This window comes from Nicotiana tabacum, chromosome 18 (genome assembly GCF_000715075.1).
Source record: "Nicotiana tabacum cultivar K326 chromosome 18, ASM71507v2, whole genome shotgun sequence".
NCBI classification, from domain to species: domain Eukaryota; kingdom Viridiplantae; phylum Streptophyta; class Magnoliopsida; order Solanales; family Solanaceae; genus Nicotiana; species Nicotiana tabacum.
This window is the reverse complement of record NC_134097.1, coordinates 95581911-95609774: the sequence shown is the minus strand read 5'-3', so window position 1 is coordinate 95609774 and position 27864 is coordinate 95581911. Positions and strand designations below refer to the sequence as shown.

At 37.7% G+C, this 27864-nt stretch overlaps 1 protein-coding gene across 1 annotated transcript; it reads right to left on the bottom strand.

The window, feature by feature from the left end:
• Positions 1 to 2741: 2741 nt before the first annotated feature.
• LOC107768335 (uncharacterized) lies at positions 2742 to 21405 on the bottom strand. Its single transcript, XM_075236247.1, has 5 exons — positions 20970 to 21405; positions 20675 to 20806; positions 20423 to 20544; positions 19956 to 19995; positions 2742 to 3052 (listed from the first exon to the last, which is right to left on the bottom strand). The coding sequence occupies exons 1-5, from the start codon at positions 21403 to 21405 to the stop codon at positions 2742 to 2744; spliced, it is 1041 nt and encodes a 346-aa protein (XP_075092348.1).
• Positions 21406 to 27864: the final 6459 nt, after the last annotated feature.

The window sequence follows — 27864 nt, the reverse complement described above, 5'->3', positions numbered from 1 at the left end:
ATGAATAACTACAATATATTGACATAATTTGCTACATTTTGACTTCATTACATAACAATTATAGTATGTTATACATTGTAGTTAATTTGTGGTATAAATCTATAACAATTATAGTTTGTTGAATTGTAGTGTAACTGTAGCAGTTAGAATAAGATTACCAACTAATTATATATTTAATTTTTAGGTTGATGGAAAGTTAGATGCTTTTAGGAAGGCTGTTTTTGAGGAACGCTCAAGCCTTCGAGAGTTCATAGATCAATCTTTGAAGAGTGTTATGAATGTGATAAACAAGAGGTTTGATTTGGACGAGTCAAAGGTAAGAATTTACATATAATTTTGTACTAAGACTAATTAAGACATATGAATAAAGTAGTCTCAAATATTCCCCAAAATTGTAGTTTGTTGGTAGTTCAACAAAAAATAATTACCAACATCAAGGAGAGAACAACCAGCAATTCCAGTTCAATGTTGGTGATCAACTGCATGGAAGCACAAGCAATACAGGTATCTACAAAATTCCTACATACATATCTACAAATTTCAAGACAGCATTATTTAATTATACTAATCATTTTTTTACTATGTGTTGCAGCTACAATTTCTCCAGAACATTTTCAACCACATGTTGACTTATATCCTGACTTCCAAGAAGCAGCTGAGGCATATAAAGCAGGTACAGAACCATTCCTTCATTACAATAGGGTTTTTATGCAAAATTTTAATAATTTACACCTTAACTACATATTCCTACATATATCTACAATTCTCATTTCCAATTATTCATTCAAGCTGAAGTTTCAGCAGAACATCTACAAGGAAATATTGAGGAAGAACCAATAATTGATGAAGTAGCTGAGGCACAACAAGCAGGTAATATATTCTCTATATTCTCTATAACTCCATAATATTGTTCATAACTACATAGATCTACACTTATCTACAGAAGGTGAAGTTCCACAGTCGCCAATTCACGGTGTGACTGTGACTGAAGTTGTTCCTGAAGGCATTGATAAAAAAGTTGTTCCTGAAGTTGTTCCTGAAGGCATTGACAACAAAGGTTTGACATTGGATGACTTTGAGCTGCCAGAAAACTTATCACAGTTGGTCATGTATGGCGAGCCCATACCAGATGAATCAACCCCTGTTCATCCCGGTAGAACCAGGCAACCGGGAAAACATGCACGATCACCTTTCACATCTTTGTATAGTTCTGGAGGCAGCACATCTATTGGACCTAAATTGTTTTACCTCAAGCACCCCTTCACAAGTGTCATAGGTGAAAATGTAGATCCTGAATTGACAGAAAGGTTCACCAACTGGTTATACATTCGTAGTGATAAAGTATCTAGGAGGTATGAATGCTTCATTTTACACTGTTTGTTCACCATTTTTATACTTTAAAATTGTAATTCATTTTGTCAATTTTTTGTATTTGATATTTTTTTGTTATTACAGGAGGAAATATTACTTTTCCAAGAAGGATAACCAAATCAAGCCTTGGTTGGATTTTGGTTGTGAAAAGATTGATAAGAAGGACTGGTTTTATGCCATTGCTCACCCCGGACAAGTCATCAATAACACAGTAAGTATAAAGAACAGAATCATTCACAATATCTGTTTTGTCTTCAGCTGTGTAGTGTAATTGTAGTTTATTTTTCAGCTATGATGTGTAATCGTAGTAATATTGTAGACAACATATATATGTTACTATATTTATGTCTCAGCTGAGAAATTTTGCTTTTTATGGACCTTATGTATCATATGTGATGATGATTGTATGAAAAATTCTCATCTTATGCAGCGATTGTGGTGTATTTGTGGCTGCATTTGCGGAGTATGTTAGCCTTGGAGATTTGGCAATTCCAAAGGAAGATCTTTCTGATATTGACCAACACCGTAGACGCTATGGAGATCTACTGTGGGACTATGCAACAAAGAAGCAAGAAGATGGGTCAATCAGTGAGAGTGAGGTTACTGGCAGGCTAGCAAGGAGGAAGGGTGTTCCGGCAAAAAACGAGAGGACTAGAGTGCAACGAAAGAAGAAATAGACTATTGTGTTCCTAGTTTGGTCTGTGAAATTTGGTAGTTGAATTGGAAAACAATGTAGGAAATATGTCGTTTTGGTTTTCTACAACACTTTTTGTTGATTACATTATACTCGAGTACTCTGATTACATTTTTACAGCAACAACTTTGTCTTACAATTTGACTTTAATCTTCAAGTTATTTTTATAAATACCTTCAAGTGCCAAGTAATATCTGTATATAACTGTCATTTGTTACACAGCATAAAGATAAAATAAATACAGGAATCATATAAATAATTTAGCCATCTTTTATCAACAAGGTTTATCAAAAAAATTCAATTTATCTACATTTAAACTACGTTAAACTACATTTTAACTACAACTCCTCTACATATGAATAACAGGACTACAGTTCTAACACAGTTAAACTACATATTCACTACAATCTGGATACAATTTACGTTGAATGCATTCTTTATTAATATCAGTTTTTTTGTATACAGTAAATATTAAAGTTTAACTATTCTATAAAAAAAATAAAAAATAAAACTTTAGATGCTTGACATAATACATAAAAACATAAATAATGCAGATACACAAATTGATGTTTATACTTCATATTCATCTTCAAAAACTTAAACAATTACACAAGAAAATCCGATAATTTGAGCTCACTAACATTTATTTTGAATAACTATTCTAACTACATGATATTCATTTCTTTTTCGGCGCATTCTTGCAAGTTCTTTTGTTATGCCCTTCACCTCCACAATTGCCACATGACACCTTGTATTTCTTTGACTTTATTTCATCAAATATTTTATATCTTTCCTTGTGAGGTCTCCCTGGCTGCCTTTTATCTCCCGCCGGTGGCTTTACTACCTCATCCAAAATATGTTGTGGCACATCCCATTTGCCTTTATCAGGAAGAGGATTTACTGGCATTTCATAGGTAAGCAGAAGGCTCTTCCTTGTGTAATACGGAGAGCAATAGTTTTCGTATGTTTCATTCCTATGCCTTAATGCTGCCAAAGCATGCGCACATGGAAGTTCATCAAGTTGGAATTGTCCACAGCTACTGTGAGCACGTGATTTTTGTTTCGCGCGACAATCGCTCCAAAAGAAATAAAAAGTAATAACAATTGGTCCTGCTGTACAATTTTTGGATTTTTACATGGCACTTTGTTAATTATTTACGATTTTTGCCCATTTTATTTTATTAAAACAAAATACAAAAAATGTATGTGTCATGCGTAATTTGAACCGTAATTCGGTTGTTAAAATAGAAAATCATAAATAGGCATCTTTGTTCGTGATTTTTGTTTTGTTTGATTTTACCTGTTTTAAATATTTTGATATATGTGTGCGAATAATTGTATTAAGTGTTTATTTAATTTTAATTTGATTTACTTAGGTTTTGTTATAAAATAAAAATAATAATAATAAAAGAGAGAGTGCAAAATTGGGTTTGAAAATTAGTTTGGGCTGATTTTCATTTTAAATTCAAAGCCCAAACAAATTCAGCCCAAACCCCATGTAAACCCGGTCCAGATCAGCTAACCTCAGGAGGCGTTCCAAACGACGCCGTTTTGATCCAGTCTGATCTGGGCCGTTGATCTTAGATTGATCAACGGCCAAGATCTCTCACCCCAAACCCACCAACAGACCCGACCCGTCTCACCCGGACCAACCCCAACCCTTTACCCTTGAAACGACGTCGTTCCCTGTTAGTCGAAGGATCCTGGCCCTTCATCACATCTCATCCAACGGCCAGGATCCACCTACCCACCAACTATATAAACTCATAACCTTACCCTGCCCCCCTATCCGAATCCCGGCTTTAGGTCACCTTCGTCCTCATCCCATTCCCCCTCCAAAAACCCTAGCCGCCCCTGTATCCTTCACCATGAAAACCGGCGGCACGGACGCCGGTGACCCCACCCTTAACACTATAGAACCCCCTTGCCATCCGGAACACGGATCTGTTAACCACGTAACTCGAATCCCTTCCCACCTTCTCGAATCTTCGTTTGAAGATTCGAGTCGGAACTTGACTTACACCGTGTAACCCCAGTTTCACACCAGACACTCCCCAGACCCCCTCGTGACCAAACCATGCTTGGTTTGGTCCGAATCTGATCAGGGAAGCATGAATCCCAGATCTGATTTTTGGAACCTTGTGGTTCCTCGTCACTGGTCCATATCTGTTCAAACCGAAGAGATTAAGGTCTAATGGACCTTAATCGAAGTATTTCTCATCTTAGAAACACTTCGATTAAAGTCCGTTCAGCCTTAAGAAAGGTCTGTTCGAGTCCAAGTTAAGGTTTTGATTTTTCGAGATTTAAGGTGAGTTTTGCTTTTTCTTTTCTTATTTCTGTTAGCCCATGTGATTGATTAAAGGTCTGTTCATGTTTTGTTTTAATTTGTGTCTTTGAATTTTTATCAACTCTTGTTTGTCCACTTTACCTGAACATCTGTGTTTGTTTGAATCCCTCTCCTATTCTGATAATGCGTATGTATGTATGTGCTGTGCGAATAATTGAGCTTCAAATTTTGACTGATCAACTGATTCCTCGAGTACCACTTTGTTTAGTCAGTATAATTCAAATCATGTGTCGATACTGTTAAATGTCTGATTTTTGGTTACGATTGTATGTGTTATAACTAGTATAGTCGAGTCGACATATGTCGTCAATTAGTTTCAGTTGTCCGAACAATAACAAATCGACTTACTTCTGCTAAGCATTTGTTTGAATCAATTAGGAACTGAGTTTGTTTACTTATAATTGTTAATTTGAATCAGAAATGTAAAAGGAATGTTTTGTTTAAGTTCTGAATTGGAGGGCATGTGCACTTGTACACAGCATGTGCATTTGTGCACCACAGGTGCATTTGTGCACAGCCTGGTTCCTGCATAAAGGGCTTTTGATTTAAAAATGGTTTGACAGCATATGCTGTCAGATATATTCTGCTGCCCATACTTTGCTTTAGTTTCAGAAATAATAAACCTTACTAAAAGTGAAGCCTGCCAAGGAAATGTGATGGGGGTTAATACTTAATTAGCTAAGTGGAAACTGAAAAGGGGCAGCACATGGGAGGGTGTTTCTTTTGGTCTAACAGGCTGTTAAAGGGCTGAGGTTTAGGCTTATAAAAGGGAGGCACATTGAGAGATAAGGAGATACATAGAGACAGAAGAGACAGAGGGGAATTGTTAAGAAAAAGATAGAAGACATCAGATAGATCTGGGAAGAGAGAGCAAAAATACATACATATACACACATAGACACACACACAGATAGACATTGATAATAAAGGGAGGGGAATACACTGATATAAGGGGGATTGATAAGAAAACAGGAAAAGGGAGTGGTCTGAAAACACACGGACAGAAATAGATAAAGAGAGGCCTAACACAGAAAAAAAGGAACTGCATTTTTTCATCTTTGTCTTGATTCTCAACTAGTCTGGATTTGCCTGTTCCATATTGATTTATCCTGAGTCTTGTTTGAGATTACTAGTTGTGTGTAGTATCAGTTCAGTTCTGGATCCATTCTGGTTAAATTCTGATTCCATATTGCTGGGAATTTGCTACATTCTGCCATCTTTCATTGGCTCTAAGTTGCATTTTTGCACTGGGAATTTGTCCTGCTGTTGTTCATCTGTTACTGCTGTTCCGCTTGCACTGTTGCTCAACTGACTCCCCTACTTTCTTCATTGTAAGCATTTCCTCAGGTACACATTTCGAATCTGTCTGATGTTGCAATGAAAGTTGAATCGAAAGATCTGAAGGAGTTATAATCATCTGTTGCATTGCTTACGAATTTTTTATATAAATGTTGTTAAGATATGTAAGTTTCTAGTCTGTTAGCCTAATAGAGATACATTAGTAAGGTTGTACTTAATTAAAGTCTATGCCAATCTGAAACTGCGACATTTTATTCGTTTAGTAGTATACAAGATGTAAATACAATTCATGAAATGTGCAGCTATTTAATACGATTGTTAACTTAAACTCGCTCTTTCAGCATGCTTTGAATATGTAAGGGCAAATGGCTGTTTTAAATCTAGCTAAAGATAATACAGTTTCAGATTCTTGAGTTTCAGTTTCATTAGGCAGTTTATAGGATGAGTTTCAAATATCATTAGTCGCATTTTCTAATAAGTGGTTTTAATTAATCTTGTCTAAATAAGTTAAAGTTAGGGAGCTCTTGTAGCAGTCGTAGCATTTCATCAATCTTATATATAATTCTTCTATCAAGTTAAAAGCATGTTTCATGAGGTACAACGTTTCTTCACCCTGTAAATAATTAATCAGACGATTAACTAAAATCTGGATTTGGCCAAAGCATATAATTGAATTAGCATGCATCTTTTCTTCTATTTTTAGAGACAAACACATTAGAAATGTAGTCGCTTTAGGATGTTCCTTCTAAAATAATGAGACGAGTCTCGCCAAATAAAAATGTAAATTGCGGGGCCCTCAATAATTAACCATAATAAATATTTAGAATTCAGGACATGCCGTTTTAGTGAATTTCATGGCCTTCCTCAAAATAATAACGCGTTTAGACTTTTTGGGCACGGTTTAAGTAAATTATATTCTTAAATTCGGGTGCACATTGATGTGACCCAAATCCAAATCTCAACGGAGTCAAAATGTGTCGACGGGTGCATTGATTGTGACGTGGTTTGAGATGTATTTTCACGACGTTGCAATTCTATAAAAATAAATGATAATAATAAAAGCGGTTTAAACTTAATAAAAGCACGTAAGTCATAACATATATTTAAATCAGATATTTAGCCATTATAACAATTTAAGCGACCGTGCTAGAACCACGGGATTCGAGGGTGCCTAACACCTTCCCTCGGGTCAACAGAATTCCTTACTTAGAATTTCTGGTTCGCAGACTTCATTTGGAAAAGTCGAAAATTTCCTCGATTTGGGATTCAAGATAAACCGGTGACTTGGGACACCAAAAGCCAAACCTTTCCCAAGTGGCGACTCTGAATTAAATAAATAATCCCATTTCGAATATTGTCACTTAAATTGAAAAAACTCCCTCGCGCATTTATCCTTCGGGGCGGGCGCGCAAAAATGAGGTGTGACAGCTCTGGCGACTCCGCTGGGGAATTAACCCAGAACCACTGGTTCAGGGTTCAAGAATTCGAGCTTAGAATAATTGTTATATTTGGATTTATTATCTGATCTTTATTACATGTTTTTGCATAACGTGCTAAATGTTGTCTTTTACCGCTTTGATATTATCTGAACTGTATATAAACTGTGCCGAAACCCTTCTCTTCTTACCTCCGGGGAGAAGCTCGCTGGTCGAGACTCCCTATTCTGTTAGTGTCAATACCTGAAATAAGAAAGAGGTCGGACAAGTTACAAAGCCGGACGATCTCGCGGGTCCCCGGTACGTAGCCCCTCCTCGACTCGAGTTGTCCGCTCGGGTACACAGTCTAGAACAAATACCCAGGTTACGAACCTAGAATAACTTGACTTCATGCCGGATCCCTAGTAGGAACGCTTATTTGCATCATGTTGCGTTTGACTTAGGGGACTCAACACAGGGGTTGGGTCCGTCTAGGACTAGCAACCTGAAATGAAAAGACCATCCTGTTGCATCCTATTTGTTTCCGCGCATTTATTTGTCTCGGACATGCATGCTGCCTGACTTTGGAGTATTTGAAAAATATAAACAAAAATAAAATTAAAAAAATAACAGTGTATAGGACTAATTTTCTACTTTGAAAAATAGCAATGCCCAATTACTGTCAAAACTCTGCCGAAATTTTGCGATAATAAAAAGGGAAAATGTTTTGTCTTCAATAATTTGCTTTACTAAGAAAAAGAAAAAAATAAAAAGATAGAAAAATAGTCTTTTATTTTTGGAAAGTTATTTGTTGAAAAGGAAAGAATTTTGTTCTAAAATAATTCGGTTAATTTGACCGAACTACGCGGGTCTGATTCTCACCGGATGTGAGATACGTAGGCAAACCTGATCGGTTCCGGCCCCAATTTTCAAAAATCCAAAAAAATAAATTTCCCTTTAGTTCTTTCTTTATAAATTTTTCCTTAGAAAAAAAAAAGAAACAAAAAATAATATAGAAGTTTTCTTAAACTCAAATAAAAATAGTCTCCTTCTTTCTGAAGTCTTTCATGTGAAATAATGTAATAAGAACTAAAAATCAGCAATAAAAATCCAAAAAAAAATACTCTTTGCTTTTTAGTCTCTCTTTTGTAAAATCTTTTTTTTTAAAAAAAATATATATGTATATATATTTGAAAAATTGAATTTCAAAATATTAGGATTTTTCTTTAGAAGTGCTTTTGTAAATAAATAAAACTCTGAATTTCACATCATTTTCTTAAAAGTCCCTCTTTCAAAATTTAAGGGGCAACATCATATACATTCTTTCTTCCGTAGAAAAGGTAAAACAAACGAAAAAAAATCAACCAAACATATTTTCTTTTTAATAAATTTCCAGAATTCAAGTCAAAAGCAAATAAATTTTAGAAGTCTTTCTTTAAAAAATAAAACAAAAATCAAAATAAACAAAATTTTCTTTCTTCTTTTAAAGTATTTCTTTCAAAAATTCCAAAAAAAAAAAATAAAAAAAAATGAATAAGTAAATAAACAAAGAATAGTCAAATCTTTTGAGCGCTATGCTAAATGAGCACTTGCTTCTTTATTTTTATACTTGTTAGTTCGAACTACGTAATGATCTGATTCACGTAGGCATCATGATACGTAGGCAATCCTCATCGGATCCGGTCGCATTTCTTTTACTGCAAAATAAAAAATATATAATAATAAAAAAAAGGGAAAAAAACTAATAAAGAGGAAAAATGCCGGAATGACGCATGCTCTCGTAGCAAACATGTAGTAATCCACTTAACTGTGTAGGTGTATCATGCCCAACGTGAGATTGACTATCTGTTATTTGCTGCAAATTAACCGTGCGTTTGTCGTTGAGTACTTCAGGGTTTTGAAAAGACGGTTGGTTTGGTGAAAGTCTGGCCTCGCACTCATACTTCACGAGGTCAAGGAGAAGTGTTCAACTACTTGTTGTTAGGACCAGAAGCAGTACTCACACTTACTTCACCAGGTCAAAAGGAAGTGTGGAAATGTCTTCAGAAATTCCATTGCAAACAATCCCTGTTTCTGAGGAGAGCTCAATCTCAGCTGTCCTCACGCCTGAATCCGCAACCGCGGAGGAAAATAGAATCCTACGGCTCCGCATGTTGGAAATGTTGGACGACTGGAATAATGGGAAAGAACCGCCAAGTGTCGTCCCTGGATTCCCTGAATTATTCTCCAGGTCGAGTGGGACTTCTAATGTCCCCATAAATTATCCTGCTACCCCATTCGGGTACCCAGCCACCTCAGCCTTCTCTGCTGGATCGCCTTCTGAGCCTCATCCCTGAATGTCATCCACTGATGCAAGCATGAACATCTTTACTGCATCGCCTTGCCCGATTACGGCACAGCCTACCACGTACAAGCCAAGCTTTGACTCATCCTCTTTTACATTCCAAGCACCATCGTTCTCAATGGAACCAACTAGGTTCGCTACCAGCACTAATCCTCTACCGTCTCAGTGCGAGCTTGCACCTGGGCAAGATCAGAACCCCAGAATTGCAGAACAAAATGAGATTGCCAAGAAAATGAGAAGCCTTGAACAAAGTTTAAAAAATATGCAAGGATTGAGCGGACAGAAGAGCGTCTCTTACGCCGACCTATGCATGTTCCCTCACGTGCACCTGCCAGCAGGTTTCAAGACCCCAAAGTTCGAGAAATACGATGGGCACGATGACCCCATTGCACATCTTAAAAGATACTGCAATCAATTGCGGGGAGCCGGCGGAAAAGAAGAACTGCTAATGGCATATTTTGGAGAAAGTTTGGTAGGAGTCGCTTCGGAATGGTATATGGACCAGGACATATCTCGCTGGCATATATGGGATGATCTCGCCAGAGACTTCGTAGGGCAGTTTCGATATAATATTGACATCGCACCAGACAGAAATGCTTTGTCAAACTTAAAGAAGAAACCCTCGGAAAGTTTCAGAGAATACGCCATCAAATGGCGTGAGCAAGCGTCAAGGGTAAAACCTTCCATGGACGAGATAGAGATGGTCACTACTTTTCTCCAGGCTCAAGAGTCCAACTATTTCCAAAACATGATGTCGGCCATGGGAAAGCCTTTTGCAGAAGCGATTAAGATTGGAGAGATGGTGGAGAACGGTTTGAAAACGGGAAGAATTTTGAGTCAGGCAGCCATAAGGGCAACCTCCCAAGCCGTCCAAAGCGGGTCTGGAGGAATGGCAAGAGGGAAGAAAAAAGAGGAAACATCCATGGCAGTGTCAGAGGTGGGAGAATATCATAATCCCGGGCTTTGTTCTTCGGAAAGAACCTCGCAACATTATTTCCCCCACCAAAATGCGACCTACGCTCCTCAGCCCTACATGGTCATGAGCACCCAGCCTTATATCCAGCGGACACAACCAGTCAATCGGGGGCAGGCCCCACATCCTAGGAATCAGCCTCCTCACCGAAACCACTACAATCCTCGACCTCCTCAAAATAATTTCCGTCCTCGGGAACCACCCAGGAGACCCAACTACACACCAATCGGTGAACCCTATTCCACCCTATTCCCTAAACTTGTCCAAATGAATTTGTTGCAGCCCATACCACCGAACGGGCAGAACCCGGGATCACCATCATATCAGCGGGGTGTCAGATGTGCATACCATTCAGGGGTAGAAGGGCACGACACCAACGACTGTTGGACATTGAAACAAGCTGTGGAGAGTCTGTTAGACCAAGGGAAGATTGTGTTGAGAGACGAGGATATCCCAAATGTGACCAATAATCCGCTGCCCGCCCACAACAACGGGCCGATAGTTGGGGTGATTTGTGAAAACGAGGAAGTTGATCCGGCACTTAAAGCCATAATTGCTATTGCTGATACAGAAAAAAGACCCAGGGTAACTCCGGAGCAAGAAAAAGGAATAAGTGATGTATTCAAGCAGGCCTCCATGGTATGGGGGACGATCAAACAACCTCGGCCGAATGAGCCAGTGTTTGTCGGACGCATACCACAGAAGCCAAAATACAACAAAGAGGAAGATGATAAGGTGTCCCCGCTCGAAGAGAGTGAGGAAATATGTGAGGCGGCAAGGGAAAAGCTATGCGAAATACACATGGTCCAGCCAGGAGAGGGCACTAGCACCGTTGAAGTATCGTACATGGGACCAAGCACCAAGCTTCAAAACTAGAAGGCTACGCCATTCTTGATCGAACGGAAGTCCTAATGAACCTGTCTTGCCGCCTTCTCTGCATCACGAATTACCCCAGAGGGTGACTCAGATGTTTTTCTTCATTTTCATGTTTTTAATTTCCTGAATGTCAACCTTTTTCCTTATCTTCCCCAAAATGCCAAGAAATGAAATCATGCTTGATTACTCACTTTCTTCTTCTATGTTTTCTTTTGTGTTCTCTTCAATTCTGATAAATGCAGCTTTAAATAACATGACATGTTTGCGGACTTCATGCCTGGATCACGAGAACTCCGATCAGACTTCAAATAATGAGTCAAAATTTGAGATATAAAGAATTTGAAAAGTAGGAACAACTAAAGAAAATCGGTTCATGGTTTGGAAAATGTCCGTCACTAAAGCAGAGTTTGAGAGCAGTAAATGGGTTTAGACCCGTACAGAATGACAACCTCAATAACTGCAGTTTGTCACGAGCAATTGTACCAAGAAAGAAGGGTCCATACGTCATTGAAAAACGTTACCAAATGGAGCATTTGTATCTGGGCGACGTCGAAAGAAACGACGTCAGCCTTGCTTGGAAAGCAGGTGCAGTGATATGTCTAGATCACTCTGGCGATATCTTTGCACAATTTGAGATGACGAAGGCTTTCATTCTCGCTACCCAAACGCTATTAACCCTTTGCAAACCCATTTGAGCAGGTTACTTTTCTTTGATTACCCTTTTTGGAACCTGAAACTATTATTGAAAAAAAAAAGAGAAGAAAAAGAAAGATAAAAAAAAGGAAAAAAAGATGAAAATACAAAGAAAATGAAATGAGAAAAATGAGGAAAAGGAAAGGAGAAAGAAAGAGGAAATAGAAAAACAAAAAAAAAAGAATCCAAAAACAAAGTTATGAACTACGTCTGACTTGATTCCGGAAGGATACGTAGGCAACCTCTCCTTGGGGTTCAGTCACATCAAAATAAAATCCAGGAATTCCCCCGAAAGTAAAACTGGGGCAGAAGTTATAACGATTCAGCAATAATCCCACCCAAAAGGTTCCAAAGTTGTAGTTCAATCCAAATTCTTTTCACCCCAAACCTTTTTCAAGTCCTTCTGATCAATCAGCAAAGCATTTCAAAATAGGAAGATGGAATTATTTGGGTCCGATACAACAAATGAGGAGAATAAAGATAAGAGAGTCTTGTCGGTGAAAACCTTTGGGCACCGTGAGGCGATGCGAGAAGACAAATTGAAAATGAGAGAGCTTGTTTAGTAAAAACTCGCAAAGAGTACTAGCAGGCGACAGTAAGAAGAGGAATGAGAGAGGTCGACTAGCGAAAACCCGCAAAGGGCGTTGTCGGCCAAAAAGATGATTCCACCTCAGAAAGTCCTGGCAAGGTTCCCGGGTTTTGAAAAAAAAATATAGATCTGTTTTGATTCATGAGGAAATGCAAGTTCTCGGAGGTCGGGCATCCAGTCCAAAAGGCATGGCATGTCAGTTTGAAACTGGCATACACTCTAGATAAGTCCTTCTTTTCTCCCCGAGAGGGGCGTTTCTCCTTAAACTCATATGTTCTCCTTTACATAGTTTTCTTTGAGTTCTTTTTGATCTAACTCTTAATTCCGTAATAATCGCCAAGAAAGGTGGCAGGACCGGTTTTACAGGGCTCCGTTTGGCAAGAGTCAAATAAAATGTACGACCTCAGTGGCGCGTCAGTCCCATCCCGACTGGACATGGTAGTTGATTTGCTTCCAAAACCGACAAATCCCCACAGGGTATCCCTTGTTACAAATCCCCCATGGAGTCTCCCCTTGTACAATTCCCCAAAGAAGTCCACCCCAGCACATCCCCAGCAAGTTTGCTACAAAAAAAAAATCCTCACAGAATTCGCATTGGACAAATCCACACGGAGTTTCTCTTGTACAAATCCCCACAGAGTCTCCCTGATAAAATCCCCACCAAAATCCCCAAGCAGAACGGGACGGAAAACCAAAGCCTTATAAGGCAAATCATCACAAAATCTGGAAACGCAAGTCTGAGTAGTCCAAAGGGTTTCGCATGTAAATCTAATCAATGGCAGAGTTTTTCAACAAGAATTAGGCTAAGACAAAGCAATTGGAACGGTCAAGGCCCCCAAAACCAACCGCCATTTTCGAACTGACAATGTTTTCTTTGTCCAGGAAATTGAGACAGGTGCGACCCGAAGCAGCCATGCATGAAGCTGGTGTAGCCCAAAAGAAACGGAGCACACAAGCATTGAAATAGCCTTGCAGCGGGAAAACGACCAATGGTAAGTTTCCCCATAATTCTTTCGTGCATTTCTGATAAAAAAAAGAAAAAAAAGAGAGAAAGGGAGAACCAAAGGAAGGAAAGAAGACAAGGAATAAAAAATGAACATCTCAAAAGAAAAACAAATCATGGTAGCATAGGACCTCGTTCCTCAACTATCCCGGTATAAACCCCGGATCTCCCTAGCATAACCCAAGGAACTTTTTCTACCCAAATTCCCGGCATGACCCGATGAACCTCCGGCATGATCCGATGAATCCTCCCGGCATAACCCGATGAATCTTTCGGCATAACCCGATAAATCTTTCGGCATAACCCGATAAATCTCCTCGGCATAACCCGATGAATCTCTCGGCATAACCCGATGAATCTCCCCCGCATGATCCGATGAATCCTCTCGGCATAACCCGATGAATCCCCTCCGGCATAACCCGATTAATCTTTCGGCATAACCCCGATAAATCTTTCGGCATAACCCGATAAATTTCCGGCATAACCCGATGAACCTCCGGCATAACCCGACGAATCCCTCCGGCATAACCCGATAAATCTTTCGGCATAACCCGATAAACCTCCTCGGCATAACCCGATGAATCTCTCGGCATAACCCGATGAATCTCCCCGGCATGATCCGATGAATCCTCCCGGCATGACCTGATGAACCTTTCCGGCATAACCCGATGAACCTCCGGCATAACCCGATGAATCCCTCCGGCATAACCCGATGAATCTTTCGGCATAACCCGATAAATCTTTCGGCATAACCCGATAAATCTCCTCGGCATAACCCGATGAATCTCTCGGCATAACCCGATGAATCTCCCCGGCATGATCCGATGAATCCTCCCGGCATAACCCGATGAATCCCCTCCGGCATAACCCGATGAATCTTTCGGCATAACCCGATAAATCTTTCGGCATAACCCGATAAATCTCCTCGGCATAACCCGATGAATCTCTCGGCATAACCCGATGAATCTCCTCGGCATAACCCGATGAATCTTTCGGCATAACCCGATAAATCTTTCGGCATAACCCGATAAATCTCCTCGGTATAACCCGATGAATCCCCTCGGCGTAACCCGATGAATCTTTTCGGCATAATCCGATAAATCTTTCCGGCATAACCCGATGAATCCTCCCAGCATGACTCGATGAATCTTTTCGGCATAACCCGAGAACTCTTTTCCATGCAGTCAGCATTAGGGTTTTAAACCCTAAACTGAACTTTTTCCATTCAGCCAGCATTAGGGTTTTAAACCCTAAACTGAGTTTTTCCATACAATCAGCATTAGGGGTTTAAACCCTAAACTGAACTTTTTCCTTCAGCCAGCATTAGGGTTTTAAAACCTAAACTGAACTTTTTCCTTCAGCCAACATTAGGGTTTTAAACCCTAAACTGAACTTTTCCTTTAGTCAGCATTAGGGCCCCAGCCCTAAACTGAACTTTTCCCCCGTTGGTCAGTATTAGAGTTTCGACTCTAGGAACTGAACTTCTCCCCAGCTATTCGGTATTAGGGCTCCAACCCTGAACTGAGCATTTTTTTTTCCTTCATCAATTTTATGAACTTTCTGGCGAATAATTCACGAAATTTTCCTAGTGAAACTGGGGCAGAAAATTTCGCTCGTTTGTTTGTTTTCTTGCGCAGGTCTAACCTCGAACCACACGGATCGAAATGACCCACAAGATGAGTCTCAACTCAGAATCAAAGAAGAAAAAAGACAAAAAAGAAGATGTCCCGAGAATATCAGAGTAAATGGAAGGCGGATCGGCTCCAACATTTGACTAAGGTCCTGAACTCTGCCAGTCGCATTTCACTCAATATCCCAAAGATTGAACAAGTCGCCGCAACTCGCAAGCATCAAGATTCGGATCAAAGTCTCCAAGCACAATCAGCTAAGACCCAAGATCAAGTCGCAGAAGAATCATAGATAGGAATCTTGTAACTCGCAGTTGACATGCATATAAGTAGTTAGTTCAGTTCCAATTTTCCTTTGGTTGTAATAAGGCGGTCAGTGACGCAGCAGTGACAACAGCAACAGCAGTAACAGCAAGCATTGCAATCCCATGGTAGTCCCAGCTACCAAAACTTCCCGAACTACATTGACTTGATTCCTGTTTAGCCCAGGATATGTAGGAAATCTTTGAAGCAAGATTCGGTCAGATCTTTCAAAAAACATGCTTCACACGGAGTAGTCCATAGGCAAAAATCGCTCATACACGCTCACTTTATCTTTGCACGAAAACTCTTCGTGTTTCTGAACAAAGAGGGGCAGCTGTGAGCACGTGATTTTTGTTTCGCGCGACAATCGCTCCAAAAAAAATAAAAAGTAATAACAATTGGTCCTGCTGTACAATTTTTGGATTTTTACATGGCACTTTGTTAATTATTTACGATTTTTGCCCATTTTATTTTATTAAAACAAAATACAAAAAATGTATGTGTCATGCGTAATTTGAACCGTAATTCGGTTGTTAAAATAGAAAATCATAAATAGGCATCTTTGTTCGTGATTTTTGTTTTGTTTGATTTTACCTGTTTTAAATATTTTGATATATGTGTGCGAATAATTGTATTAAGTGTTTATTTAATTTTAATTTGATTTACTTAGGTTTTGTTATAAAATAAAAAAAATAATAATAAAAGAGAGAGTGCAAAATTGGGTTTGAAAATTAGTTTGGGCTGATTTTCATTTTAAATTCAAAGCCCAAACAAAATCAGCCCAAACCCCATGTAAACCCGGTCCAGATCAGCTGACCTCAGGAGGCGTTCCAAACGACGCCGTTTTGATCCAGTCTGATCTGGGCCGTTGATCTCAGATTGATCAACGGCCAAGATCTCTCACCCCAAACCCACTAACAGACCCGACCCGTCTCACCCGGACCGACCCCAACCCTTTACCCTTGAAACGACGTCGTTCCCTATTAGTCGAAGGATCCTGGCCCTTCATCACATCTCATCCAACGGCCAGGATCCACCTACCCACCAACTATATAAACTCATAACCTTACCCTGCCCCCCTATACGAACCCCGGCTTTAGGTCACCTTCGTCCTCATCCCATTCCCCCTCCAAAAACCCTAGCCGCCCCTGTATCCTTCACCATGAAAACCGGCGGCACGGACGCCGGTGACCCCACCCTTAACACCATAGAACCCCCTTGCCATCCGGAACACGGATCTATTAATCACGTAACTCGAATCCCTTCCCACCTTCTCGAATCTTCGTTTGAAGATTCGAGTCGGAACTTGACTTACACCGTGTAACCCCAATTTTACACCAGACACTCCCTAGACCCCCCTCGTGACCAAACCATGCTTGGTTTGGTCCGAATCTGATCAGGGAAGCATGAATCCCAGATCTGATTTTTGGAACCTTGTGGTTCCTCGTCACTGGTCCATATCCGTTCAAACCGAAGAGATTAAGGTCTAATGGACCTTAATCGAAGTGTTTCTCATCTGAGAAACACTTCGATTAAAGTCCGTTCAGCCTTAAGAAAGGTCTGTTCGAAGTCCAAGTTAAGGTTTTGATTTTTCGAGATTTAAGGTGAGTTTTGCTTTTTCTTTTCTTATTTCTGTTAGCCCATGTGATTGATTAAAGGTCTGTTCATGTTTTGTTTTAATTTGTGTCTTTGAATTTTTATCAACTCTTGTTTGTCCACTTTACCTGAACCTCTGTGTTTGTTTGAATCCCTCTCCTATTCTGATAATGCGTATGTATGTATGTGCTGTGCGAATAATTGAGCTTCAAATTTTGACTGATCAACTGATTCCTCGAGTACCACTTTGTTTAGTCAGTATAATTCAAATCATGTGTCGATACTGTTAAATGTCTGATTTTTGGTTACGATTGTATGTGTTATAACTAGTATAGTCGAGTCGACATATGTCGTCAATTAGTTTCAGTTGTCCGAACAATAACAAATCGACTTACTTCTGCTAAGCATTTGTTTGAATCAATTAGGAACTGAGTTTGTTTACTTATAGTTGTTAATTTGAATCAGAAATGTAAAGGGAATGTTTTGTTTAAGTTCTGAATTGGAGGGCATGTGCACTTGTGCACAGCATGTGCATTTGTGCACCACATGTGCATTTGTGCACAGCCTGGTTCCTGCATAAAGGGCTTTTGATTTAAAAACGGTTTGACAGCATATGCTGTCAGATATATTCTGCTGCCCATACTTTGCTTTAGTTTCAGAAATAATAAACCTTACTAAAGGTGAATCCTGCCAAGGAAATGTGATGGGGGTTAATACTTAATTAGCTAAGTGGAAACTGAAAAGGGGCAGCACATGGGAGGGTGTTTCTTTTGGTCTAACAGGCTGTTAAAGGGCTGAGGTTTAGGCTTATAAAAGGGAGGCACATTGAGAGATAAGGAGATACATAGAGACAGAAGAGACAGAGGGAATTGTTAAGAAAAAGATAGAAGACATCAGATAGATCTGGGAAGAGAGAGCAAAAATACATACATATACACACATAGACACACACACAGATAGACATTGATAATAAAGGGAGGGGAATACACTGATATAAGGGGGATTGATAAGAAAACAGGAAAAGGGAGTTGTCTGAAAACACACGGACAGAAATAGATAAAGAGAGGCCTAACACAGAAAAAAAGGAACTGCATTTTTTCATCTTTGTCTTGATTCTCAACTAGTCTGGATTTGCCTGTTCCATATTGATTTATCCTGAGTCTTGTTTGAGATTACTAGTTGTGTGTAGTATCAGTTCAGTTCTGGATCCATTCTGGTTAAATTCTGATTCCATATTGCTGGGAATTTGCTACATTCTGCCATCTTTCATTGGCTCTAAGTTGCATTTTTGCACTGGGAATTTGTCCTGTTGTTGTTCATCTGTTACTGCTGTTCCGCTTGCACTGTTGCTCAACTGACTCCCCTACTTTCTTCATTGTAAGCATTTCCTCAGGTACACATTTTGAATCTGTCTGATGTTGCAATGAAAGTTGAATCGAAAGATCTGAAGGAGTTATAATCATCTGTTGCATTGCTTACGAATTTTTTATATAAATGTTGTTAAGATATGTAAGTTTCTAGTCTGTTAGCCTAATAGAGATACATTAGTAAGGTTGTACTTAATTAAAGTCTATGCCAATCTGAAACTGCGACATGTTATTCGTTTAGTAGTATACAAGATGTAAATACAATTCATGAAATGTGCAGCTATTTAATACGATTGTTAACTTAAACTCGCTCTTTCAGCATGCTTTAAATATGTAAGGGCAAATGGCTGTTTTAAATCTAGCTAAAGATAATACAGTTTCAGATTCTTGAGTTTCAGTTTCATTAGGCAGTTTATAAGATGCGTTTCAAATATCATTAGTCGCATTTTCTAATAAGTGGTTTTAATTAATCTTGTCTAAATAAGTTAAAGTTAGGGAGCTCTTGTAGTAGTCGTAGCATTTCATCAATCTTATATATAATTCTTCTATCAAGTTAAAAGCATGTTTCATGAGGTACAACGTTTCTTCACCCTGTAAATAATTAATCAGACGATTAACTAAAATCTGGATTTGGCCAAAGCATATAATTGAATTAGCATGCATCTTTTCTTCTATTTTTAGAGACAAACACATTAGAAATGTAGTCGCTTTAGGATGTTCCTTCTAAAATAATGAGACGAGCCTCGCCAAATAAAAATGTAAATTGCGGGGCCCTCAATAATTAACCATAATAAATATTTAGAATTCAGGACAGGCCGTTTTAGTGAATTTCATGGCCTTCCTCAAAATAATAACGCGTTTAGACTTTTTGGGCACGGTTTAAGTAAATTATATTCTTAAATTCGGGTGCACATTGATGTGACCCAAATCCAAATCTCAACGGAGTCAAAATGTGTCGACGACCACGGGTGCATTGATTGTGACGTGGTTCGAGATGCATTTTCACGACGTTGCAATTCTATAAAAATAAATGATAATAATAAAAGCGGTTTAAACTTAATAAAAGCACGTAAGTCATAACATATATTTAAATCAGATATTTAGCCATTATAACAATTTAAGCGACCGTGCTAGAACCACGGGATTCGAGGGTGCCTAACACCTTCCCTCGGGTCAACAGAATTCCTTACTTAGAATTTCTGGTTCGCAGACTTCATTTGGAAAAGTCGAAAATTTCCTCGATTTGGGATTCAAGATAAACCGGTGACTTGGGACACCAAAAGCCAAACCTTTCCCAAGTGGCGACTCTGAATTAAATAAATAATCTCATTTCGAATATTGTCACTTAAATTGGAAAAACTCCCTCGCGCATTCTATCCTTTGGGGGCGGGCGCGCAAAAAGGAGGTGTGACAGCTATATTTCTTATTTTCTATATACACAATGTACCGCTTCACACCATCTAACACAGTATGTATATGATCTGTTGAAGCCCTCACCTACAATTGAAGACCAAACAGAAATAATAATACATCGATCATTAAAATGGATTATCAACAATTTACCTACAAATCAACAACAAATATATTACAGCTCATCTACAAACTATTATTACCGACAATTTGACTACAGTTTAACTACAATCTGGAAACACTGCAGCTAGTACTTTTTTTTTCTCCTGCACCAAAAAAAAATATCTTACCCTTAGTTTCTGAGATAATGTACTGTTGTCTTCCAATTCTTTGTTGTATTTGTGACCAAGGTATGTGAAAGTACCATTTGCCTTCGATAACTTTTCTTTTGTCCAACGTTCAAGAAGAGTCCTCATATACTCAAATATATCAAATATTGCAGCTCTCTTGCATCTTTTGTTACAACATTCAACGACTCGGCAATGTTTGACGTCATAGTAAAAGTTCTATTCACCGTTGCATGTACTCTTGACCATCTATGATAGCCAATATCATATAGGTAAGACTTTACACGCAGGTCTACCTCTTCAATCTTCAACATCCTTTCATTAAATTCATCCAGAGTGTATGACTGTGCTGTAGCAAAGTACAATTCATGTAATTGTAGATGTCCCTTCTTGAATTTTGACCTTATAAATCCATATATGCCACATGCAAGAGTAGTGTGCCATGCCCGGATAGACAACTGATGTTGCCTTCAGTATACTCTCATGCCTATCTGAAACAACACACATTGAAGGTCTTTCACCATATGCCTCCTTGAATTGCTCAAAGAACCACTTCCAAGACGCGTCGTTTTCAGAATCAACCACAGCATATGCCAAGGGCAAAATAGTACCTACATTTTTTAGACATAAAATATGATTAAATAACAACTACAATATTTATTGAGAATATAGACAAGTTAACTACATTCTTTTATATAACTACAAAATAAATACAACATAACTGCATTTTAAAGACTGTCTACAAAATAAGTACAAAATTATTTCATTATTTACCTGCTGCATCCATGGTGCTTTCTGTCAGCATAATCCCCCTGTAGGCTGACTTTAAGAATGTCCCATTAACCACTATTACCGGCCTACAATGTTGCCAACCATTTATTGATGTACAAAGAGCAACAAATGCGTATAAGAAGCAATCATCTGCTGCCTTCTTCAATTTAACAACAGAACAAGGATAATTCTTCTCAAGAATATAAAAATATTTGGGTAATTTGTTGTAGGAGTCACACAGATTCCCTCTCAAAAACTGTAAAGCTTTTTCCTTTGCTCTCCATGCTTGCATGTAGCTTAGATTCAGTCCATGTTCGGATAACATGTCAGTTTGTATGTCCTTTGGTGTGTAAATAGTCTTAGGATCACAATACTTTGGAATGACCATGCTACCAAATACTGCTGCAGTATGTTTGCGCTGTATGAATATTTCGTCCATTAGGCAGCATGTGTGTTATCGGCTGAAACTTCTTATCTTGAACATTGCCGAATCATTAATTGACGTTGCCTTGAAATGCCATTTACAGCTTTCAGCAACACATATAAGCCAGTAGCTACAAAAGAAATACAATATTTACACAAATTTATGAAAAACTACAATTAACTACAAACTGACTAAATTTAACTACAATTTATAAAACCCACCTATCTTCAATCATACACTGATTTTGCTGATATATTATCCACAAATAACTACATACCTTCTATGACTAGATCTTTTTACTCTGAACTGGAACTTGTGCATCACTGAATAATTCTTCATTGCAGCAGCTACTGTTTGCTTGTCCTGATAAACTTGTCCTTCTTCAATATATGTTTGCGTAGATTCAGTTATTATTTCACTTTGATATTCCTCTATAGCTGGTGAGGATGGAAATTCAAGTAAGTTTAGGGATCCAGACAAACCTGCAAACAATAAATTCATAAATGTAGTTTCTATGTAGATAATTTTGAAAGCAACATTGCTTTATCCTTTTCAGTACTATGTGAGCTTTGTAGTTTAATTGTAGGTAATTGTAGTAATATTGTAGATAACATAGTAACACCATAACTCTCTGCAATGTCGAATCAAACATACCTGCACTGGTGCTTTCATTGTTGATTGCCAATTCCATATTGAAATCTCTTACGCTTATACATAAAGGATACGAACCTAAGTTTTTATTCTCCTTTTTGGTTTCCATGTACACACGAACCCCCATATCATTCCTAATCTCCATTGGAGGACAATTCTCGTTCACAATGTATTTGATTTCTATAATTTTATCCGATATATCAATCGATAATTGTTCTGCAATTGTAGAACTGAGAATTCTGTAGCTTGCATTATTATCTACCACAATGGCATCAACTTCAAAATCTCTAAATCTGCCATAGTTATCCCAATTACCATTCGATTTCAGCATTATTGGGATTTTTGACATGATTTCGTATAGTTGATATGAAAAAAGATGAAGAACAGATATAGTTTCGACAATTTGAGTATTGATATCGACGAAGAGCAATTTTGCATTCTACAATTTGTATTGCGTTGTAGAATTAGTAAAAACAATTTGATTACTGAGCTTCAGTAGCTTGCGTTTTTTGAGAATTGTAGTTGAGTGAGATAAGAGAGATCTCTTTCTGTTGAGGAAGGAGAGAATTACGCAGCAATGAGATCTCCTTCAGTTTCAAAATTTGAATAAAATCGTTGACAGAATCACATCAGATCTGGTGCCTTCATTTTAGGGGTTTTTTATGGCAAAATCTACCTATTTTTGGATTGGTATATAATTTGTAGTAAAAGTGTGGACTACACGGGTAAATAACAAATTATGAACATTTTTGATAATAAGATTTGATATATGGTATAGATAGGTAAAAATCCCGCTGATAAATAGCTCGAATTAGCTATAAACGTTTTCGTTACAAGTTGTTTATGCGTAGAAATGGCATGGGGTAGCCACTATTTAAGGTGGTATTTATTTTTTATCCAGCAATTCTAATGTTGAGCAAAAATAGCCACTACTCTATTAAAATTAATATGAAAATATATTTTTGCTCTTTCTTCCTTTGCTTTTCTTACCAAACCCTCGCTTCTCTCTCTACATCAAATACATTGGAAATACTGGACTGTATCATTCACTAGTTTCTTTGGAGACAAAATTCAGGGGTTGTGAATTGTGCGTTTGGAGAGGCTTTGTTGCTAATCTTGTAGTAAGCATATCAACCACATTCTTTGCATCGAAAAAAGCCTGTTTTTTTTTGGTCAATTTTGTGGGATATACATTAAGAGTCGAAATGACTGGATGTTGGGCATTTAACACATTAATTTTCTAATATATTAGTACTACTTGATAAAGACTAATATAGAGTGTACCATTCAGTATGGAGTACGCTTTATTTTTCGTAATTGATTTTTATATTCTAGTACTCTATACAAGTTAAAAATAAAAAATGAGTCAAGCGTGACAACTAAGAACGACAAGCCTCTCCAAACATACACTTGCATCCTGAACTTACAGTTACAAGTTCAAAAGTTAAGGACAATAGGTTCTGAAGTCCTGAACTTAGACTAACAAGCTCAAAAGTTAAGGACAATAAGTCCTGAACTTAGGCTAAGAAGCCCAAAAGTTAAGGACAATAGTTCTTGAACTTAGACTAACAAGCTCAAAAGTTAAGGATACTTGGTCCTGAACTTACAGTTACAAGTTCAAAAGTTAAGGACAATAGGTTCTGAAGTCCTTAACTTAGACTAACAAGCTCAAAAATTAAGGACAATAGGTTCTGAACTTAGGTTAAGAAGCCCAAAAGTTAAGGACAATATGTCCTGAACTTAGACTAACAAGCTCAAAAGTTAAGGACACTTGGTCCTGAACTTCAAGTTTCAAGTTCAAAAGTTAAGGACATGTAGTCTTGAAGTTAAAGTTCAAAAGTTAAGAACATGTAGTCCTGAACTTAGAGTTCCAAGTTCAAAAGTTAAGGACATGTAGTCCTGAAGTCCTGAACTTAGAGTTACAAGTTCAAAAGTTAAGGACACTTGGTCCTGAAACTTTTGAACTTGAAACTTGAAGTTCAGGACCAAGTGTCCTTAACTTTTGAACTTGTAACTGTAAGTTCAGGACCAAGTGTCCTTAACTTTTGAATTTGTAACTCAAACTTCAGGACCAAGTGTCCTTAACTTTTGAATTTGTAAAACTTCAGGACCAAGCGTCCTTAACTTTTGAACTTGTAAGTCAAAGCTCAGGACCAAGTGTCCTTAAATTTTGAACTTTAAACTTGAAGTTCAGGACCAAGTGTCCTTAACTTTTAAACTTGAAACTTGAAGTTCAGGACCAAGTGTCCTTAACTTTTGAACTTGGAACTCTAAGTTAAGGACCTTCATTGGTGATTTTGCTGATTTCCATCCTCTACTCTAGTTTGGTGATTCAAGCTCTTGTTGTAAGGGTAACACAGTTAAATTAAATCCAGAACAATTATTTGGCTAGAAGACTATTATATTAACTTCAAAGCATTGAAGGGTTTGAATAACGAACACAAAAAACACCAAACAGATAAGAAAATAGGGCAATCATTCAGAGGGAAAACATCATATTAAGAAGTCAAATCATATCAATCAAACAGGACAACTCGCCCAAAATCAGTATGCATAAACAAAATGCAATTCTTTCGAAAACCTGCCCAAAATTCGTTCAATAATACGACACTATATCCAGAAAATTGGCTTGTATTATTCATTAGAAAAGAACTTGAGTTGAATGGAAAACAAACTGAAAGCCATTCATAGTTTAAAAGTGTGAATTACCTCTTACATTCGTTAATAAGGAGCATAGGTATAAGCTTATAACAGAAGGGTATTTTCGTCCAGGCAGGTAAAAGTTTATTAAAGCAGTGACTAAAGACTAAATACATTTAAAACAGAGGCATAAAAATAAAGACATGCTATTAATGGCTATCTATGCACATCACCCTGTTTATGTTTGGTCGAGTTTATGCTCTTTAAGCTAGCATTGTAAAATGTAAAACTTGCACAGGGGCCCCTATTTTGTCGCCCCCATTTAATCTATACCTATTTTTTAAATTTTTTTTAACTTGTACTCACTTTTTAAATAACTCCAGCCCCCTTCCTCCTCCTCCTCTTCCTCCTTCTTCTTCTTCTTCTTCTTCTTCTGCTGCTGCTGCTGTTGGTGCTGCTATAGAACTTCAGTTCATGGGATGATTTCCATAAATATGTTTATCAGATTATTTAAAAATAAATTATAAATAATTACAAATGAACTAAATAACTAGTTGTAACTATATTAGATGAGTAGATTCTTGGTGTATATGTTTGTTTGGGATCTTGGTCATTTATTTTGACCCTTGTATTATCATTTCCATTTTTCTTATTTCAAAGCTATGTAATAGTAAATTTAGACTACGTTACTTGTTGATGTAACCAATTAGTTCAGAGTCACGTTAGTTTCAGTTGCAAGATTTTTGTTGAAATTGGTGACTTTACTGATTAGTGAATGATGATGAGTTATTAGATTTGTAAATACTCTCGTTTTTGTTTCTTGTTGCATAATTACAAACAAAATACACATGACCAAGATCCCAAACAAACATAAATAGTGTTGAAATTTTTACAAATGAACTAAATAACTTCAGCTCTAGAGCTTAAATTCGTCAGTTACAAAACAAAAACTTCAGCTCTAGAGCTGAAGTTCGCCAGTTACTGTTGATACCCAATTTTTCCTCAATTTTTTTTTAAATTTGCATATATACCTTCAAAATCACTTTTTATAATAATTGATATCTTTCCATAATTTTCCATATTATTAATTTATTTATTTTCTAATTTATTCAGTATTTTATATCCAATAATTATTCATAAATTACATTACAAGTAATTTCAAAGTATCTCTTAGCTCAACATATCATTTTTAATCCTACTAGGATTTAATTATTTTACAAATTAGCCAATTTGGCATTGTTTGACTATAATTACAATAATTTTGCAATTATAGCCTAATTATACACTTTATGCTATTTTAAAGCAATAATAGATCCTTTTGTATTTTAAATATTAGTTAATTACCTTAATTTCACCTATTTAGCTTTAATTTATTTTTATCTAATTATTAGTTGTTTTTATTAATTATTTATCTAATTTTAATTGGGTATTTAACAATTAGCCACTCCCTATTTAAATTCTAGCCTAAATCCAACCGGGCCCCTAACCCAATTAAATAACCCACCAAACCCAAGCCCAAACCCAAACCATATCCGACCCAATCCCCGGTCCAATCTTGTGACGACCCGACCTGTCGCTTGTGAGTTACCGCCCCGTTTTCCCCATTTCCTATTTCTTTATGCTTCATTATCAGTGTTGGGTGTAAACAAGTTGATTTGGATTGGTTTTAGTAGGAAATGAGACACTTAGTCTCTTTAAGGAAGGTTTGTTTTGGAAAGTCAACCGGACATTGACTTATGTGTTAGAGGGCTCGGATTTGAATCTCGATGATTAGGTTAGCTTCGGGGGATGATTTTTGACTTAGGAGTGTGATCGGAAGTAATTTTGGATATCCGGTGTAAAATTAGGCTTGAATTGGCGAAATTAGTATTTTGGCGAATTCCGGTTGATAGGTGAGATTTTGATCCGAAAGTCGGAATGGAATTCCGAGAGTTGCTGTAGCTTCGTTAGGTGATTTGGGATATGTGTGCAAAATTTCAGGTCATTCGGACGTGGTTTGGTCGGGTTTTTGATCGAAAGTGTATTTCGGAAGTTTTTAGAAAATTAGGCTTGAATTCGATGAGTTTTGGGTAATTTGATGTTGTTTGAGGTGTTTTGATGATTGGAAGATGTTTTAATAATGTTATGAATTATGTTGGCATGTTTGGTCGGGGTCCCATGAGGCTCGTATACGTTTTGGAAGAGTTTTTGGAAGATTTTTGTCGTTTGAGCAGAAGCATGTAATGATCCAAAGGTCCATTTTTAGTTCTAGAGATCGAAATTTTATTTCGAGATTTCCAAAATTTAAATAATGAATTATAGGAGTGATCTGTAAAGTTTGGTCTAATTTCATCAAGTCGCGATTGGGTTTTTGACACGAAACATGAGTTAATTGTTTAACGAGCGAAATGGATATCTCACTGAGCAAACGAGCTCTGAATTGAGTTTCTATTGAAGGACTATGTTCGTATCATTATGTGTGACTCATAGGAACAAGAATCATCGAATTTCAAGTTCGTATGATGAAGTTAGAGCCATTCTAGTAAAAAAAACAGTGGTGCAATTTCTTTGGCTCCTGCTGTATTTTTTTAGCAGCGTGAACAGTGACCACGCGCATGAACAGTAACAGCGCGGGTGAACAGTACTTACGAAAAATTCTGGGCAGTGAGTTTATAAAACATTTCATCCGCGATTTTGGGTCATTTTTCCTCCATTGTTGATCATTTTGAGAGCTTCTGGGTGGAGATCAAAAAGGGATTCAAGGGGGAACGACTTGAGGTAAGTTTCTTGGACTTAGAACTCGTTTTTATTGTGAATTCCACCTAGAGATTCATGAAATATAAGCCTACAAATCAAGAACTAGGGCTTGAATTTTGAAACCAAACAATTAGGATTTGATGGGCCATTTGAACTCGGATTTGCGAGTTCTTGGTATGTATAGACTCGTGGCGAGACAAGGAATCTGGTGATGGTAATTTTTTGAGTTTTCGAGATGTAGGCCCAGGGCTCGGGTTTTGTCAAATTCGTGAATTTTGATATTTTTCGATTGCTTTCGATTGGGTATTGTCTCTTTAGCATAATGCGACAATGATTTTAGCACGAGGAGGGCAATTTGAGAGGCAAGGGCATAACGAGCTAGACTTTGACCGTCTTGAGGTGAGTAATTGATGCAAATGATGTCCTGAGGGTTTGAAACTCCGGAAT